This window comes from Takifugu flavidus, chromosome 3, assembly GCF_003711565.1.
Source record: "Takifugu flavidus isolate HTHZ2018 chromosome 3, ASM371156v2, whole genome shotgun sequence".
Lineage (NCBI taxonomy): Eukaryota > Metazoa > Chordata > Actinopteri > Tetraodontiformes > Tetraodontidae > Takifugu > Takifugu flavidus.
The window spans coordinates 13,709,315-13,729,487 of NC_079522.1; the positions used below are offsets into that span (position 1 = coordinate 13,709,315).

The following is a 20,173-nucleotide window of genomic DNA, read 5'->3' on the forward strand; positions in this document are numbered from 1 at the left end:
CTCTCTCTCTCTCACACACACACACACACACACACACATTGATTTGCACATTTAATTCTGAGAGCTCTGTGTAAATTGGACAGAGAGTGAGAGTGTGACAACAAACAGCCATATGTTCACAGTATGCGGAACAACATTTGGAGCTTTTTGTGCTGCCTCCTTTTCCCCCTCCATCTCCTTTCTTGCTTGTTGGACATTATGGAAGTGTTCATGTTCAAGGCAAGAACCACCCCACCCACTCTACCTCTACGTGCACATCCTTGTGAGTGTGTGTACATGGCTGTGTGCATGTGGGTGTGTGTGTCTAATATGAAGGGTGCTCATGCAGCCAAAGTACAAAGCCCAGTCCATGTGTTGAAATGCAGCCCCCGGGATGGGCAGCATTATCCCTGCCTACTTCACCAGCAGGGTCCCGGGGCTCGAGCTGGCTCGTGGCCCTTTGTCTCCAAACAGATGGAAATGGGCAGAGGAGAGGTGGAGAATTGGAAAGAGGAGGAGGAGGAATAGAATGGACGGAAGAAAGAAGAAAAGGGGGACGGGAGGGGGGAGAAGAGTCAGTCTGTTCTCATTAAGTGCTGTATTGAAGACGACATCCCCCCACAATGCGTCAGCAGCAGCGGATGGTCCCCCTCTCATTCAGACCACGCTTGGACCATCTGTACCACGGGTCTGTCATAAGGTGTGTGTGCATGCATTAGACTCAATCTGGTGAGTTAAATTCATTGGGTTTCAATTTGGTTAAGAAAAAAATTTTAAACCAATTTTTTTTGGGCTATTGTCAGTTGTGTGAGTCATAATTTCATCCATTCAACATCCTGCTGTCCCTCAGTCTCAGAAGGCAAACATATGTCACACAGATAGGTACATTTATGATGCTCAGAAAGAGATTCAAGAATGATCTCAACTTTAGATTTCTTTTATTATGGCTGCAATGGTTCAAACATAATTGCCTTCACATCATCAATGCATTATACTGTAATGGTCAGGCTGGCTGTCCATTTGAGACATTGAATAAATTCATATAATTTCATTGCTATATATTTTTCTCATTGCACCCGTGTTTTATTGCATATTCTCCTCTCTCACTGTCCCCATATTTTTTGGCCAATAATCTGAAAGTTCATGCACATATTTAAAACAAATCAGGATCTCTGAAGAAACTAGTGGAGAGCATTTTGTCTTCAAAAATGCTAACTTTTAATATCATCGTGGACTATCCCACGGCATTGCACCCCACAGCTTATCTGACGGAAATCTTTAAGGCATTTTTAAATGTTGAATAGGCCTAATTGGCCTTTAAACCTAATTTATCACCCCATCTGAATGTAATTGGCCCTGGAGTCTCATCTGGCTGGTTGGAAAGAGTTTCTGAAAAAATCCGCGTTGGTCCTGTTGGAGACAGCGTCTCCCTGTGAATGTATGCGTGTGGTCTCATAAACCGCATTTCCTCCCACTTCGTCTTCATTTTTACGCGCTTTCATTTTTCCCCTTCTATTTACAAAAAAAAAAAAATCTCTAAACTCATAAACTCCGTGTCTTTGGGGAGAATTCCATCCATCTTCCGGACACCAAATTGAATTGATCTCGGTGGAGGACGGGGAGGGGGGGCTCGGTCTTTCAATGGGGGCCATCTGCGCGCGCTTTCCACTTTGAATAAACATGAAAAGTGACAGCACGTGCTGTTGATAGTCGTCACACGAGGCGCGTGCCTACGAGGGTTCCTCGCGCTCCCATTCAGCTGTGTAATCTGATTTTACCGCAGCTGATTGATTCACACATCCGGTAATGGGGGGGTGGGGGGGGGGGGGGATTTTGGATTTTAGTTGCAATTATTATTTATACTTGGGGTAAAACAGTGTGCCCCATAAACACAGTTACTTGTACCACATTGTTGTTGTTGTTATTATTATTATACATATTCTATAATATATTGTAAATCTAATTGAAGACTAAATCAAAACCTTCTAAGACTCATTTGGCTTCTTCCAAAACGCTCCATTTGTCTGCTGAAGTTTTGATGCGTGACGTACATGTAATGGTAGCGGAGCACCACATGGTGGCGTAGCAAACTTAAACAATTATTTCTGAAAGGCATATTAAAGATGTTAAAAATGGAGATATGTATGTTTATTGGTTGTTGACGTCTTAAAATATGTGCTTAAATAGACTGGTAATTCATTAGAAGTTACATAACTAAAAATATGGAGTCCTTAGAACACAAGTACATTTTGCACAATGCCTAACATTTTAACATTATAAAATCAATGTATCTAAATATAATGCATTTCAAATGTTTTGGTACTAAATAAAATTGTATAGAATTGAATGTAAGGTGTCATTCTAGACACAACATTTGTGTTTATTTGCTTCTCCATGGGGAGGTAAAGGGGTCATGCCCCAGTCATGACCTCCATTGTGTACTGGATGGAATGAGATATATCAGAGATAGTGTGGAGTGTGTTGAGGGTGAGGATGCGGTTCAAAGAAAGGAAAAAATATTGATTCATATAGAACTGTGTAATTGCTGGAGGCATCTGTTGCCTGGTGGTTTAAACCTTCATGGGTTTGGAGTCTGAATGAACTGGCAAGAGACGCCCCCTTTTGTCTCCAAACACAATAGAAGATGAATGTCAGCAACAGCAAAGAGATGTGAAATCAATTGGTCGGGATCTGCCTTTTAAAGTGATATGCTGTAACCTTTATTTAACCAGATAAACTTAAACAGATGAGAGGGGCCAGGGTATATATAGGAATGAGGAGATTGGGAGATTGGGTTGAATTCTTAGAATCCTTTTCAAATTCACATTACTTTGTTCTCAATTTAAAATAATTGTTCGCACAATGGGAAAGTAACAGGAATTTGGCAACAGCTGTACTTTAATAGCAATGCATTTAAAACACACAAAAAAATCAGTGATTTGACAGGAGAAATCCCAATTGTTTTGTTTTATCTGTCCTGTAGCAAGTAAGGATAGAACTTAAATTATTCATGCAACCGAAGAAGGTCTGGACCAGGTCTTTACATTCTTTTTGAGAAGTTGCTTCAAGTCCTTGTAGATTTCATTGTGCTCCAAGTCTGTCTAAGTCCCTAAGTCTGCTTGTTAACACTGCTATCAAAGTGTCTGAAGAGCACCATCACAGCTGTCTACTCAACTTCCTGTGTGTGTGTGTGTGTGTGTGTGTGTGTGTGTGTGTGTGTGTGTGTGTGTGTGTGTGAACAATAAGACCTTTTAAATTTAGAACAATTCTAACTGCACAACAGTTGTTACAATATGTGAAGGAGTGAAAATGATCTCCCTGGCATCATCTGTTTAATGGGTTGCTGCCAGTTTTCACCTCAGTGTGATGTGGCACATCCATGCAATGCAAATAAAAACCTTGTTGAGACAACAGCAAAGGTGTGAGAACACACCCCTGTTCATCCAGTGTGAGTGCCAGAAGTGAAAAGAGATAAAAGTCTTATGTTGTTCATTTGTGGGTGATACTTGACGTCACAGACTGTATTTTTCTCCCTGGCTCATTTGCTTATGTGGGATTTAATAAAAGTGACAGTTAACTAGTTTTGCATGCTTAGCAGCACTCATTTGTAATTTATCACAACCTTTACTACAAATGCGTGGTCTGATTTGACTCGGCAGCCTTTGACTGTTTTTTCCTAATTGTTTTGTCTCGGGGACGTTTCACAAAACCCACATTCAATTCAAATTGCTGGTGCATAAACACAATTAAATAGACAATAGTGCTCGAAAGGGCTCGTGGGGTTGTGATTAAGTGGCATGGGTAATCAAGGGAAATCTGAACAGATATCAAGATTTCAAAAGTAAAAATAAAATTCTTAATTTGTTGCCCACTCACGTACACAGGAGTTAAAAACTGCTCACCTCCCGATTCGCTACGCGCCCCCTAGCGCCGGTCATTGGTAGCGCATCCTTGTTCCATGACAAGTACTGCCCCCATGTGAAATTCCTGAATGCCGGGGTGATTCCTTCGGTTTCCAAGGGCTGTTTCCTTCTGTAGCTTACCGTCTGCTCTGGAGAAAACTATTTCATTCCTCCTGGATACCTTATGAAGCAGCGGGAATGATATGTCCACCGACAAATGGTGAGTTTCATGCGTGAGGTTGTCGGACATGTTCTGCAGATGTTAGTGTGCGGGCACAGTAGTGTGTGAAGCTCCCTGACAGCCTCCGATCTTCTGTCCCGATTCCTTAAGCTCATACAAATCTGCAGATCAGCGTGTATTTTACTTTTATACACGCAGAAGGAAGGCGGTTGTTGACTGTGAGAGCGTGGTTTAGAGGAAAGGAACACGCCCTGAGCTGCGCTTTGTTACCTACCTGTATGAAAGGCAGCGGTTCCAACTTCATTTAAATGCCCCCCAACTGCGGCCAGACCCACACGGAACCCCAGAACGGGCAAGTTGATCCCGAATCGTGGCCACAGTTTTGCCGTGTCGGTTCGGTGATGTGTGCCGTCATACGCCGCCTGTGTCAGGCGGAAACTAACAGAGCCACAATGGAACCCTGCAGAAAGTCAACTCCGTTCATACGGGTGACCTGATCCGCATTACCCGGCTGGTGCGCCGCCGCTCGGCTGGAAACTCCAGCCGGCGCTGGCAGACGCGGATACGGGCTCAAACCTGCTTCTGAACAGGGATCAAGGGGTCGGGGGACGGAGGCAAGCGCTCATTTGATCCACTGTGTTGGGGCTTTAGGTTCAAAGTAGTCTCGCAATGGCTCTCCAGAGGTGAGAGCCAAAGTACAAACAGAAGCGGGCGGAGGGGACGTCCGAGGCCTCGGTGGATCCAGGGAGTTTCCTGGCTCCTGCACCGCCAGGCTGCTGGCTCACAGGTATCAGTGTACCTGCTCTGGAGCTCCGTCAAATCATTCAACAAAAAAGTCTTATTAACTTTATTTTTAAAACAAACAAACAAACAAAACCCCTCTTTGTTCTGACTTTCTCAATCATTTATCAGCAGGCTATTTGGGGCATTTGTTACAATATAACTGCCAAATACCAACTTGACCGATTAATAATTGTGAACTATAATTCATTTATTGGAGTGTTTTGTGTGGTAGTTCAACCGACACAGCTACAAATTGTGCATTGAAATGTGACTTGAATCAAGATTGGATGTTAGGGGTATGATAAACTTTTGATTTGCTTCTTAGTAGCAAAGTAATTCAATTTAGATAACTAAAATAATCTGGTATATCACAAGTTTGATGCTGGTTGAAATGTGCTTTTCTGTTACAGTGTTTGCTATTCAAATGTTGTGCAGGTGGAAGAAACAGTGTCCAGGTGTTGATCCTGTTTAGTTGACAAGCAGCAGCATGGTGATCAGAGCGGCATGCTAACCTATGTAGACGTCACTGGTGGTGACCAAAGGGCGACACTTGTCTCTTTCTACTTGTTGCCACGGTGAAGCATAGGAGAATAATGGCTGAATATAATGCATGTACCTGAATATTGCCAATAAGTTTTTGCCTACAGCACTCATAATATTTATTAATCCGACTATTAAATGGTTTTACAGTCCGTCCTCAATGGTGCTTGGAATGTTGCTGAGTTGATGGTGCCAACATGAGTTTAAGTATTTTCAACAGTTTTCTGTGAATAAGGGAGTAGATTGTGTCATCTAAACTGGACTGATTAGGAAAGTGTATAAACTGTATCTACAAACATACTTTGACTGTTGAGAGGGTGTAATTTTAAGATTAAATCCATAGCAATTGTAATTTCACATAAAAGACTGACGGAAATTGTAAATCTACTCCTGGTTTATAGACCAAACACTGGGGATCAGCTCATAGTTACTTGCCTGATTACAAAAATGCATCAGGCAGTGGGTGATTGAGTAAAGCATTTTAGTTGGAGTCACAGTTCTTATTAGGTGCAGCAGGGACCTGACTCTGGCCTGTTATGCACAATTTTATCACTTTAGTCGGTAACAAAGACATGTCTCAGAATGGTGAGACGCCTCAGCTGTGTGTCTGCAGCTCTCAGGGATTTTTTCTTGTTACATTTGTTGTCGCTCTGGAATGTTGTTTCCACAGAATTAATGTTCTGGTGGCGAACGGCAACACAGTATGCATGTGACTGAGCCAGACTTGTTTCTATTCCCAGGCTGTCTCGTGACGGCTGTCATCACTTACGTTCCCATGTGTTGGATATATTCTAATAGTTATTATACTTATTATTATAAGTTATCTTGCTGCAGTGAAGACGTGTTTTCTAATGGCAATGACAGAGGTTTGAGGGCATCGTGGTTACAGAGAGATGGCGGTATTGACAGACACTCAGACCAATGAGCTTCTCGTGTCCCATCAGAGCTTTAAATTTTGTAGGTTTTCTTCCTAACATATGTCCAAATGTTTCTTTGGTAGTGATGTGTAAGAACCTGTACAGTATGTTGTTGCCATTTCTCCTCCAGGGCGAATGATGAAGGTTTTAAATGAAAACACTGTATTTTGTCTGAGCTGCTTCATTAGATATTTAATTTCCCACTTTGTGTAGGGAAACAACGCTGTTAATTGCATACGTTCTTCTCGTGCAGTTATTTGTCCAGTTTGCAGTGCAGTAACTGCCCCCCTTCTCATAGTTCTGCCCCAGCACGCCCACTTCACCGAAGCTTGCACCTTCATCCATCTTGTGTAGGGTCAATAAATCCAGTAGTTTGTGAGAGCCATGCGCTCTGGAGTTTCCTTAAGTAGCTTCAGAAAGCTCAAGCAATCTTGAGCTGCAGCTGCAACAAGTGAGCGCATGCAGGCTTCCTTTTTTCATATATGCACCATAACCTATAGATTTCACTTGTAGTTTATACCTCTGGGCAGGTGCTAAAGCTGGTGAATGGCCTCTAAAACCCTACAACTGGGCAGAAACAATATTTTAAAAAATGTTTCTCTGCGAGTATGTTGCACATTCACCAAGCAGTTCATTTTAACCAATCACACCAGTTAATTTCAAGCAGTTATCTAACAGTGTGACTTTAATGAACAGATGATTGTGGGGGGGGGGGCATACAGATTTTAGCAGTAAAAATGTCCGAGTTGTACAAACGGGTATCAAGCAGATTAAATTAAGACAGGCACATAATCAACAAAATGTGTTGTGTCCGTTATGAAGATAAAATTGAGGGGGAAAATACTTGAGATAATAAACCATAATCTTCTATAAGCCAGGCATTTAATTCTGTTCATTGAGTCTCATAAGCTGGCGATAATCATGCTAAGTAGCAAATCTGATGCATTTATTGGATGTATCATCAGAGATTAGTTTTGTAACAGCTGACAGCATTTGTCTTGTGCTTGCAGAGGATCTTTTACATGTTCTCTGGGCGGTTGTTCATGTTTGGGTTTTTGTTTTCCTCCTCAATCTGTGCTCAGGTTTTTTTTCCTTGTTTTAGCTTGTGTGCCTTTGTTGTTCCCCGAAGCCTCTTTTTACAGGGAGTCTCACAGTGAAACACCCAGGTGTTTTGTTACTTGAAGGAATTTGAACTGGTGTTGGCAAACAGAGCTGTCTTTGAATCATACTTTACTTTACAATACAAAAAAATGGATTAGTGAGACTTATTTTGATATTATTGATTTCACTTGATTTTGTCACAGTTTGCCCGTAGTGATAGAAGCTAGCAGCTCATCGGGGGTTTTGGATAGCTGCGAAAAATCTGTCAGAGCTCCCCTCCAAAATGAGGATTCTCTGTGGTTGACCTAAACGTGAGAACATCCCCATATCCTGTTTTACCTCACTGCAGATCTCCAGCGACCTCTCGTCCATGAGGGGGTCTTTATGATGTGAAAGAATTTGCCAAGAAATCAGTTTTAAATGGAACTTCTGTCTTTACTCACCGCTGCACTTTAACTGACCTTGCACTCTGCACTCATTTACCCATTAATCCATGATTTAACTGTGTGCTCTTGCTTTGGAGGATTAAAACAGACTCTTTTGTTTATGTTGAAGTATTGGTGTGATTATCAAGGATAATCTTTCCATCCAGTCTGTAATTCAGTGTCATTTGGTGCATTAATTTGCTATAAAGGAAGTTTGTTTCATAACAGAGGTTAAGCTTTTTACAGTGATTGTGAACAAGTGTGTTGCGTGTCCCATCAAAATGCTGTTGTTTTTTTCCCCTCCTGCTTTTTTTGTTTTTGAAATATATTAGTTTTAAGCCATGTTGAAGACTTTATGAACCCCCTTTTTCCAAATCATGCGTCATTCAGAGGAGCCATTTAAAATGATTGTATCCAAATGGTGCAATCCAAAAAGCCTTTGAGGATACATACGCCATGTACTGGATCACACTGGGGCATTTGACAGATGACAGGTGTTTCTTGGTATTTGCTGCTCTGAATCAGGGGAAGTGTCTCCTGTACTGTGGTTGTTGAAGCACAACAGTAGACATGTCTTGTGCAGGATTTGTAAGATCCACACCACCTTTGAGGGCAACTGGAGCCACAAATTTGCAGTAAATCTGTGAGTGCTGGAAGGCTGAGCTGAGACTTCCACGGCAGGGTTTGATTGAGAGGTCTTCAGCAGCTTCACACGCAGGAGAAAATTATGCTGTGAAAGGGCAGATAGTGAGGTGTGTTACGCACGCTCGATGATGAATGGCTTTGTTTGAAAATTGAAATGCCTTTTTTTTTGCTCATCTGATCTACTCTGGATGACTCCTCAAAGAAAGGGGGGGGGGGTCTTTAATTTCACAGTGTGGTTTGAGAGAGGTGACTGGTTAATTCCAACATATTTCTATCAGTTCTTCTCCAGGAAGGCTCCTTTTATAAGGTAGGCTCGCTAAAAGTGTTTGTAAGAACACTGTAATTGGAACATAACTGTGGAATATGGTTGAAGGTTGAACAGTCGTTCACACTTTGCATTACTTGTCCCACCCAGAGTAATTTAGAATGCTATAAATTTGTGTATCTGTCATGCAGGTTTGTTATGTGTGCCTATTTAAAGCATGCCTGCAGCTAAGACACACCTTATTCTTTTCTCACTTTTTTGCACTTTCCGAAACCTGGGCTTTTTGATCTCACCATTTTGAGCCAATTTTCTTTTCTTTTAAAGACATCAATCATTGCTCTTTTACTCCAACCACTTCAAATCAAGTGCACTTTGAATGTCTCTGGCTCCATTTAGTCTTGTTCATAGCATTAATCAGGTTTCTTTTGATTTTAACACTAAATTTTGAAGGTTGGCGTCGGCACCTTCACGCGGTGCCAATGTAGAAGAGTGGAGAGATTGACATCCCATTAAACCTGATCACAACACAATCTAACAGTTGGTTATTGTTGCAAATGACAGGGGAATCGACCAAATGTCTGCTCGTTTTAGGGTTAGGCTTAGAGTTACGGTTACTTACAAAAACAGGAATCGTAACAAACATCGGCTGAAAGTCAAGACCTTATGATTACGGTAAGTGCCTCATGGTCCCCTGGATGGCATGAGGTTTAGTTTTACCTCACATTCTGAGCAAATTTGTCTGTTTCCAGCTGGGGATTACTTTGAAGCAATATTGACTCTTTGAACATCGCTGCAGACTGACTGCACGATGCATCTCAAAGCCTGTCGCCGTCAGGATAATACTGTTTGTTGTGTGTCAGAGTCCTATAAAAGTCACTTAAAGCAGTCGGTCAGTAGCACAGGAATAAGGGTAAATAGCTATTTTGCAGTGTTTGACGTATCTGGAATGCGCAGCTGCTGTAGCCTCCAGAGAGCTGCCTGTAATGTGGAGGGTTTTCACTGCAGGTTTGAAGATTATACCCCAGCTGTAGATTTATGGTCTATGTTCCCTCAAGGTTGACGTTTCTTCAATGTGCGTCCCCAGGGTCACCGTCAAACCCTCCAGTGTCGGCGTTCCAAGCAGCCACTTGATTGCCACCAACTAACCGACAGCACTCTTCAGGCTTCTGTGTGGTCCAACTAAGCAGCCAGGTGTGTTGCCCCATTTGTGGACCTAGTTCCGGGTCCAGATTGCAGTCACCATGGATACAGAGTCTACGTACTCGGGCTATTCGTACTACTCTGGACGCTCCCGGGGATCCCACAGACATGGGTAAGACAAATTTTACCTGTGAATAATTGTACATGGCTATGAAGCAGATTTTTGTACTGCTTTTTTGTGTTCTCACACTGGGAGAGAAATGTTGATAGAGATATTAGTGCTGAGCATACCGACAAAGGAAAACATTGAGATATGACAACATGAGATATGCAATTGTTTTGTGGACGTGGGTATAAACAGAGATAACAAAATATTCCAACTGATTTTGGGTGAAGACACGTGGTGCAGACAGGCAGTAAGGCTTCAGGCATCATCGACGACGTCACAAAATAAATAAGTAAATCAATGCATGCATTGTGGAAAGACTTCTTTATTACTCAATATAAAAGTCAGAGCAACGTAACGTCGCTACTTTGCGAAGCTGCAATATTGTATTGTGTGAAGTAAGATCACCATTTATTGTGCAGACCTCCTGTACACATTTTTTTTTCATCAAAAAATATAAAATTGTGAGCTATTTTATCTTGTCAAATCTTTGGGCATGGTAGTCTCTTCTTGCATGTATCTAGATATCTGTTTAATCAACTCTTTCACCCACATGTCCACATGTGCCTGTCCTCCTCGTGCATTTGGAGCTACAGCTTTTGTGGGCACATTAGTCTGTCATCAGCGAAACAGCTGTGGCTGACAGGTCCCAGGAAGGCAGCAGCGGACAGGTGCTGAACATGCCTGGCTGACTGATGCCTCAGCATATTCGTTGAGAGGTGGAGAAGGGCAGGAGCAGGGGCCTCTTTTGCACCACAACTCCTTGGCCCCACCCCTGTTATTGGGGCTCATGCTTGCTCACTATATCTTACTGTGTCTCTTTTGCTGCCACCTGTTACCATCTGAGGCATCCGTTTCTGTCACTGCCTCCTGAGCATTTATATCTTCCTAATATTGCCCTTATTTTCTTCCTCTCTTGTCTCCAAATGCTTCCATTTGATGGTTTTGACCTGAGCCAAAGCCCCCTTTATGTTCATTCTTGACCTCTCTTCATCTCCCTGCCCTCCCACCTTTAATGGATTCCTGAGTACTCTGTGAGGATGGGTAGGGGCAGGCGTATCATTGTTCCCGTTTCACATGCATTCTCCAGGGAAGGAATGTGCAGTTTCCCTTGTAGATCAAAGATAGTCAGAGGAAAAAAGTGGTCTCATTTTGTTGGAATCAAAGATGGAGCAGAGGTTCGTATTTTCGCAATCAGATGTGGAAATAGCATCTTCGCTTTTTTACAGCTTTTACTCTGACAGGTCAAAAAAGACGTGGGAATTCTTGCCAAGTGTTTTTCACTCCCTTTTTCCTCTCACGACTGTGCCTAAATTATCCCGCTTGTCTCGAATCTTCTAAAACTAAAAGGAGAAAGACTTACTATATCCTACACCATGTTTAAATTCATTGATTAAAGGTGGATATTATTAACTTTGAGATTAAGTAACATTTTGCTTGCTGTATATATGACCTTTTTTAGGGAGGTCCTTCATTATGTTAATTATAAACTGTTCCAGTGGTTATAACGCCACAAATCTCACATACACAGCTCCCCATGTATTAAATGGGTCAACTTAGAGGGCATTATTCCAGATGTGCAAATATATTCACCTTTGTAAGAAATCAAAGTTGTATTTACATCTGTGTACACTGTATGTGCGCAGTGTTTACATTTTGATATCTAAGAGGGAAATTTTTATGTGACTGCATAAAACAAACAGAATAAAATCGATGCTTATCAGACCTGGAAGCGGAGGGTTGGTGGTTCAAGCCAAAACGTGGGGGGTGTTCTGGTACCAAATGCTCACATACTCCCCAAAAGTGTACCCTGCTTTTGCCTATATGCCGTTAGGAGAGGCACCAGCTCCCTCACTGTGGTCCCCAAATGGATTTAGCTGTCAATAAAAAAAAATACATTGTTGGGATTTTCTGGACTCATTTTTAACATTCAGACAAGTTGCAGGAGATCATGTAGCACAAAGCTACTCACTGCACTTCATGGAGTAAAAAAAATCCAACATAATCCAATAATCCTGGTGGCAGTCTGATTCTGTTGCTTAGGAACTTGTGAAGTGACTTCATTGTGCACTTGACAGTTTTTCATTTGGGTCCTCATCTTAACCAGGAAGTCATGCAGGTGAGTAGGTTAGCTTTCCAGAATAAGCCTCAGACAGCTCAATTTGCAATTTTGGGACTCTTTTTCGTAAATGGGTATTCATTCCTGCCACTGCCCCTCCATCTGTGATTGCTAGTAGATGTAATCACAGGCTATGCTCGTCCTCAGGTGTTGGGGGGAAATGAGGCTCCTGCAACCTAATTGGCAGGGCGATGCCTCCGCTCGCCAACATTTCTGGCCTCCCAGGGCCCCTTTTCCCCTCCGCCTCTGCCATCTTTAGTGTTCCAAAAAACCAGACACATTTCAAGGATCCATGCTAGAAGTCAAATTCCATTAATCAAATCATAGCCCAGCGCACAGTTGGAATACCAATGAGCACACTGCATGGTAATGAGGAAGGAATAGGATGTGGGAAGGTGTGGTGAGAAGATGTGATGTGTGTCATAATCACCCCAGAAGCTTGCCGAAGGGGGATGAAAAAACAAACAGGCTGGGGGAGGGCTTGGGTTGGTATGCAGAGCCCCTCTCACAGTTCATCTCACCTTTTACATGTCTTCCCTCTGTGAATCCACAGTGGTACTTTTCAAACATTTGCTCTTCACAGTTGACACTATTTTTACACATTTCCCCCCATAATTGTAGCCCAGATCATGTTGGAGGAATCAGCAGTTGCTTCATCTTTATGCACGACTCCCATAATTCATCCTGGTTTGTAGTAAAGATGGAACTCACTGAAAATGACATTCAAGAGGTGATATTAGCTTCACAAAAACAGTTATGAGATTAACACAAACGTCTGCGGAAACCCCGCTGAAAAATTATAAATGACAAATCTTCCAAAATTGTAATTGTAATTGTAATTGACCCTGAAGTGAAAAGGCCTCCTTACCTCTGCACTCGACTCGCATATGTTGAGAGCAGTGAGCCTGAGGTAAAAGCCCAGAGCTGCTCATTATTCTGCTGATGACTGAAGCAGAATCACGACGTTATTGAGGCTCCTGCACAGTCGACCAGCACTGCCCCAATAACAACTGCAACCAGGGACAGTGACTGATCGTTTCTCCCTCTGGAGTAGCAGCCATTACTGCTGCGATGGCCATAGCCATAATAATAAAGAAGAAGTGATGATAGCTGTGATATATATGTGGGATAACATCAACCTTTTAATGGTCCAGATTTGTTAAATAAGCATGAGCCAGCCAGTGGAGTTGCTGCAGGCTAATCCAAACATTCCTCACGCAGTGTCCAGGTTTTTAGAAATAGTTTCTGTTTTACAATTTTTGAATTTTTTTTTGAGGAAATCATGCCAGCATTTAAAAGGAAATGCAAGAATAGAGGCGGGAAGCGGTCAGGCCAACGCCCTTAAACACATGGATAAAGCATAGCTCTGGTTTTCACAGCACCAGTGCTGTCAGTCATTGTGTTCATTTTCCTCCATTTCCAGGCCGGCAGGATATCCTTTATATTAACAAATGTTAGTTTTAACAAAGGTTTTTGTCTCTTTGACCTCCTTTTTTTGCCTCAGACAGACAACTTTCTTAGCCTTGTTATCAGTGATGATTCAGATCCACATTGAGCAATAATACTAATCTAGTGTGTGTGTTTGCTACCTACCTAATGCCAGTAAGTAGATGGATCTCATTCAATCTGTTACCCACCTGCTTTCAAGATGCTCCTGAGGACTGCATCGTTCAAAATGACATATTGCACCTTTCACTGTGAAAAGAAGCCTTCGTGTAAACCCATTTGCAGCTTTTTTGATGTGAAAACACTAGTGTATGTCCCCCTGTCAGAAGCTGGAGGGGGGAGGGAAATGGTAAAAGAGATTAAGAATGGTTGTGTAGCTTTTCTGTGATGGAGCTGCAGAGTGGGCACAGGACCATATGGCAATGCTGGCCACATGGAAGCTAAGGAGACATGCTCCTCATGCTGTGTACAGGATTATGTTTATAGGTGCCGGAGGTTAGTCCGGCTAATGTTAGGGAAAGGGGAAATTATCTGGAGAGTAATACAGTGATATAGAGAGAGAGTGGCTACAGAGGGGAAAGATTATGAAGGACCAGAGTTGATTGTTAAATCATTTGAAATCATGCAAAGGCTAAAAGAAAGCATGATTTATCACACAGAGGGGGAGTTCTAGTCTTATCTGACTCGGACAGTAACCTGCTGCTCTCACTTTGCAAATGCAACTTACACTGTTAACTTGTACAACGCTTCTCTGTATGAGTGGTTTGCCAAGTTCCTCTGCTGTTAATTAGTGCAATTAAGAAGGTAAGTGAAAAGAGGCCAGGGTCTCTAATGCCCTCCATGCATGATAGCGGGACACAACGTGAAATGAGTCAAACAAACAACACAGGCACACCATACAATGTAGAGAACCACAATGAGCACATATAAAATATTGGTTAAAACCAAAGCAGCAGAGCCGGTCAGAGCGTAATCCAGCCCATCGGCTTTTAAATGTTCTGCCATGCAAAACCACAGCTCTGGGGCCTCCTGGGATTACTATGCAAAGTCTTTGATTCGAACTTTGAAAAGACATAATGTGACTCTACCACTTGATTTGAATAGTCGCGCAAACAACTCTCATGAATCTTAAATTTCATCGTGTAGATGTCTGTTGTCATTGTTTTATACTATTGTAACCTCAGTGTTTGTGACCGTAACAAAATGTATTCATGCCCAAAGTTACATTTGCCATGGCAATATTGACACTTGCATCTATACAAGTTTTTCCTGTTTCTGTTTGTCAGGGAACGCAGCCGGGAACATCGCAAGTCGCGCAGTAAAGACAGCCGCTCAGAAAAGTCTGTAACAATAAACACACCGCCAGCAGAACCCCTTCTTGGCGACTCGGCTCTTCGGGCAGAGCAACTCCAGGTAGGTCTGGACACTGTTGCATATCACCGCAGACCGTCTTATTGGTTTGGTCCATGGCTGTCGCCGCAACAAGATGGCATTTAGATTACAGGAGATTTCTCAGTCACTGTAATGAGCTGGAACCATAATCAGGCTTGACTGGGATGGGCCATCTGGTGTACCGCGGGGGGGGGGGGGGGGGCAAAGGCTGGTCCGTTTTTACCCAGTTTCAAGGATGTCAGTATAAGGGAAGTAGTTGATGACAAATAGGTTGCTACTCTAGTTTTTAAACTTCGTTAATTGCCTCTACGAGATCAGGGTCATGGTGCTGCCCTCTTCCCAGCTGGGCTAGTCAAAGCCTAAACAGTCTCTTGATGCAGAGTTGGGGCTCTACTAACAGAAGAACATGGTGACATGTCAGCAACTGCGAGATGACAAGATGGATTATGTGATGGATGGTTTGCTGAACGAGAAATACACGGTAGTACGGCAGAAAATATTATCAGTTATGGATATTCATTCTTGTTAGAGGCTGCAGACTTGTCTTTTAGCACTGAGCCATGTGGAGTCAGATACAAGATTAATCTGTCAGTTATCCTGTCAACTGGGTAGCTTGGAAGAATGCTATGATGTAACTTGTTTGAAAGTGCCTAAAACACTTGATCTTCATCTGATCTTGCAGTATATGCAATATTTGGAATTTTGTACTGGGTTAGTTTTTAAATTATTTTATAGTCAGGTCACATTTGTGTGTTCTGGGCATTCAGCATGGTGATGACAAGGAGACACATCCTGTTAATTCTGAAGTGTCAAGTAAACATCTCTCTTTTCACATTGTATTAATTCTCTTTATATGCAAAATATGTTGTGTATTTTAACAGCAGAGGTGCTGCTGTGCTCTCATCTTGTCCCACAGGGAGTTCCTTTTCCACATGACTTGGCACTGATTGCTTGTGATCATATAACTCAAAACAAGGCAGCTTGTTGGTTAACAATACTAACAGCATGAGTTAATGCCCATGCAAAGTTTAAGCTTCCAGCTACATTAATGTAGGGACAGTTTAATATAACATAAGTTACAGTGGTTCAGAACCTTTCTGGACTTGTTGCATATTTGGACTGTTAGAAGCGGAGTTAGGACGCATACCGCCACCAGAGTAGAGTTAAAGTGAGAACAGCTCCCAGACAAGTCAGAATGAAAGTAGAGCTTTTCTAGTGTTGTAATCATTCTGCACTTTCTAACAGTTTTGTCATTTTCTTCTGCAAGTGTTGGTGAATAACAAAATTCTGCTGAAGGCCAAAGATGTAATTGGTTTGATTAATGGATTTTTTGCTGAGCAGTTCCATCAATCACTCTCGTGTACATGTGACATGCTTGCAGTTCTTGTAATTCGTTATCTATGGAACCTGAAATTTTGCCGCTAGCGATAGTCAAATGCAGACAGACAACATTGACCGGTGATTTTAGCTAACCCACTGTCTGATGCTGAGGGGGTGTCACCAAAAAAAAAGAGAGAAACACCAGCACAAATGCATCAATGTTAATCTACTGACCTACTTGGCACTCACTTTCCCTTGTGTCTCAACCTATTAGCCCCGCCCATGTACATGCTACTGTGTTTTTCTGACTGTAGAGTCTAATATTAACACGAGAGGCTTTGCCACAAAGAGCAGCCAGAGTTTGTATTGTGCTCTTTTCTTATTCATGCTGTGGCCTGCAGTGGTGCTGATGACAGGATGGGGAGTGCTTGGCCTTAGTTTAATTAATCAGGGGCACCAATTCTGCTGAGACAGAAGCTAACACAAATCCTTGTGTGTCTGTGTGTCCTCTGGTCTGCTGTCATACATATGCATTGCGCTCATTACTCCCCTGCCTGGATTTAATCAAAGTCTAGTCTGGCAAAGCAGAGCACAGCTTCAGGCAGGGATGTCTTCACAATACCACATAAAATTTCAAAGATGTTGGTGTGGAGAATCACCACAGGTCATGTAAATGCTTCACGTGCAAATGCGAAGAGTGATTTGAGATTTAATTTACTGTTAAAGATCAGGATGAATCTGGTGGTATTTAAAAAAAAATGCAAAGATCCACAATGTCAACACTTATGTCTGTAAAATGAAGCGTTAATCCCTCTTACTAAAGCCAGTTGTGCCCCTATTATATTTCCCCAGATTACTTGATTGATTTGAACAAAATGTTCCAATTCTAGACCAAACCAAAGCTCCTGGCTGCACTTTAATGAATGAAAAAAATCCACCCCAAGCATTCTTTCAGAAGTGAACTCTTGAGGTGAGAATGTGTGGTATCTGCAAAAATGTCTCACTATTTCAGGACGAAGTAATTAGATCAGTTAACCGAGCAGTTGTTAATGTGTGAAATTGAAGTGGATAGTGAGAGCGGGTTTGGAATTCTAGCAGTGTGGAGTACCATTATTGAAGACCTCTCCAACCCTTATATTGTCTCTCTTGGCTTGTTGGAGTTGGGATGTGCTTTTGCTACTAATGCTCTGTTCGCACCACACATTTTTTTAGCCCATTCAAGCCAACTGGTTTTTGCTCTCCTCCCCCAGATCAGGGTTTGGCTATAGTCATTAAGTGCAAACACCTTGAAGACGGCAGTCAGGCTGCCAACACCCCGCTAAGGGGACGACTTCCTCACCCCTGAAACTAAGCTGAATAGCTTGATGCTAAATACTCGAGTCGCAATGACATAAAAAGAGCAATAGACCGTGGGGGCAGACAGGGGTTGCCGTTAATGCTGCTGTCAAAGCTCCTCTGCCAGGCACAGTGCATGTCATTAACATGTGTACTAAGATGTTCCGAGATTGTGGTTATGTTTTCTGATGTTCACTTATTGTATGGAGGTTGCTGTGAAATGCCAAGTTCTTCAGCAGCAGCCTTCCTTTTTAAACAACCCGACTCTTTTCTACTCCGCATTTTAGTTTCTAATAAAGAACATCTTGAATGAGTTTTTAAAACAAATCGCTGCTTGGAAACTGATAAAAACAGTCAGCCACCCTTGCTGATGGAGAGCCGTGTCCAACAGGATTACCATCATTGTACATGGATAAACATTCATGGTACCTATTTGTAGATTTGGTTGTTTTATATCATGCATCAATTAGTAATACAAATAGATTATATTAATTTGTGTTTGATTGGATCTGCAAGTCTTGTCCTACCTTGCACATACACACACGTATGATACCTCACACAGCTTTGCCAGCGGCGGCATGGTGACGCTACAGTGCTCACTGGGTCAGACAAAATGGACACTGAGTGAGGCTGAGGAAAGAGGTGAGCAGAGAATAAGAGCCGATGCCTGGAGGGAGGAAGGGGAGAGAGAGGGAGAGTGGAAATGGGAGGGATGCATCATTTGGAATACACTAACCGCTCCTACCTCATGTTTGTTTACTTGGATATTGACTCTCTCTACTCTTCCATTTCTCCATCAATCTCTCCATCCTCCCTTAACACCCCTCCCAACATGCACTCGAACGCACTTCATTCCAGTGATTGTCTGTCCATCCCATGTGATCGTCCCCCTTACTCCTCTACTGCCTCTCTCCCTCGCCTTTCAACATAAAACCCCTGACATTATGTGGCAAGTGAGCGCATAGTCCCATACAGTGTCTCCTGAGGCATGATGTGAGCGAGTTCTATATAAAGACAGATAAAGCAGGGTTGGGCTGCAGATCGGGATAGAAGGGGAGGTCAAAAGCACGTTGTCTTGTGGACGTGGGGAAGTAAAGAGCGTGATTACAGTGCAGAGATGATGTTTGTGCAAGCTGGACTGAGCTAAAGTTCACAGAGGATGCAGTCGCCAACAGTGTTTGAGTTGGGGGACGAAGTGCTGCAGGTTCTTGAGGTTTGCGAGCCTGTTGAGGAAATAAAGGAAGTGATTGTTACTACCGGAGAAGTAAACCCTAAGACTCCTACTGTGGCCAGCTCTGGGCCATCGACTAAATCAAACCAGGTATGACCTTCAGGACCAACTGACTAACGTATAATCTAATGTTTTACTGCCTCAACCTCGATTAATATCCTTTGTAAATTCTGTTTTATGTATTTTAAACACTATGTTGGTTCATTTCATATTGCCACTTTTCAAATTTTCTGATTTCAGGCAGAAAAAAAAAATCTTTAAAAAATGATCATGGTTTCAACTGTGATGGAGCTATTTCATGCATTTTTGTGATCACTGACGTCTTTCTCTCTAAAAATAAAAGTGCATGATTTGGGCATTTGTCTAAATAACTGCTGTGTTTTCCACCAGGGGTTTGCCTTCATATTCATTCATTGGTTATTTCTACATTATAATTACTCGTAATAAATACACATATTTTGGGATCAAGGCATTTAAACATGCAGAACAGAGGATGGCTTAATTTATAGATCTGTCCCACTCATCATTCACCTGGGCCATCTGTTGTGTAAATACATCTTTTTAACCAGGATGCGGGTGTACAGTTGTAAAGTTACTGCATTTTAGTTATCTCCTAAGAGAGAAACGGCGTTTAATGTGACAGGGGTCACGTGTTAACCATGTCCTCAGACTCCATATTCCTAAATGAAGCACATAAAGGCCGCTTCCTGTTCTGCATGGCAGAAACAATCAGAATTTTATAAGCATCTGATGTCAATTATTGTAGAATATCACGACTCTGGTGATGCCATGAATCATGTAACCACATAAAACTGCTTGTTAACGTGTCTTCCCAACTTCCCCCAACAAGTTTTTCACTCTGTAATTCAAGCATAATTTAAAACCACATTACAGTACAGAAGTATCTAATCCATACTTCATGTTTATGTATGCTTTATAAAACAAGGAGGGCTCCTGGTTGCTTGGAATTTCTGTGAATTCCCTGTCCCAACCACACAGCAGTTTACCACTTAATGAAGCGCCGCTCAGCTGTCAGTCTTCCTTTTGCCCTGCATCTACCGGTACTCCTTTATCCAGCGGATTAGTAGGGACAACTTTTAAGTGCTTTCAATTCCCTGTCCTGACAAGTTCTCAGAATAATATCCTAGTTTTGAATGAAGGTGGTTTTACTTTGTGAGAAGCACTTAAGAAATATTGTTACCATATTTCACACTCACATACACACACACATACACACACACTCACCTTGCCTCCCAGGGGTGAGTAAAGTGCTCTTGTTTTAGCCA

General features: G+C 42.3%; 1 protein-coding gene across 3 annotated transcripts in view; it reads left to right on the forward strand.

The window, feature by feature from the left end:
• The first annotated feature begins 3,920 nt into the window (after window positions 1-3,920).
• The window catches only part of vangl1 (VANGL planar cell polarity protein 1), a 29,487-nt gene continuing 13,234 nt past the window's right edge, over window positions 3,921-20,173 (forward strand). For 2 of the 3 annotated variants that reach the window (XM_057027332.1, XM_057027334.1), the window contains exons 1-3: window positions 3,921-4,101; window positions 9,823-10,050; window positions 14,896-15,022. In XM_057027332.1, the coding sequence (XP_056883312.1) occupies window positions 9,980-10,050; window positions 14,896-15,022 (198 nt within the window). In that variant the 5' untranslated portion in view covers window positions 3,921-4,101; window positions 9,823-9,979. Of the gene's footprint in view, window positions 4,102-4,478; window positions 4,850-9,822; window positions 10,051-14,895; window positions 15,023-20,173 lie in introns of those variants that run through there. The other variant, XM_057027333.1, reaches the window with a different exon arrangement.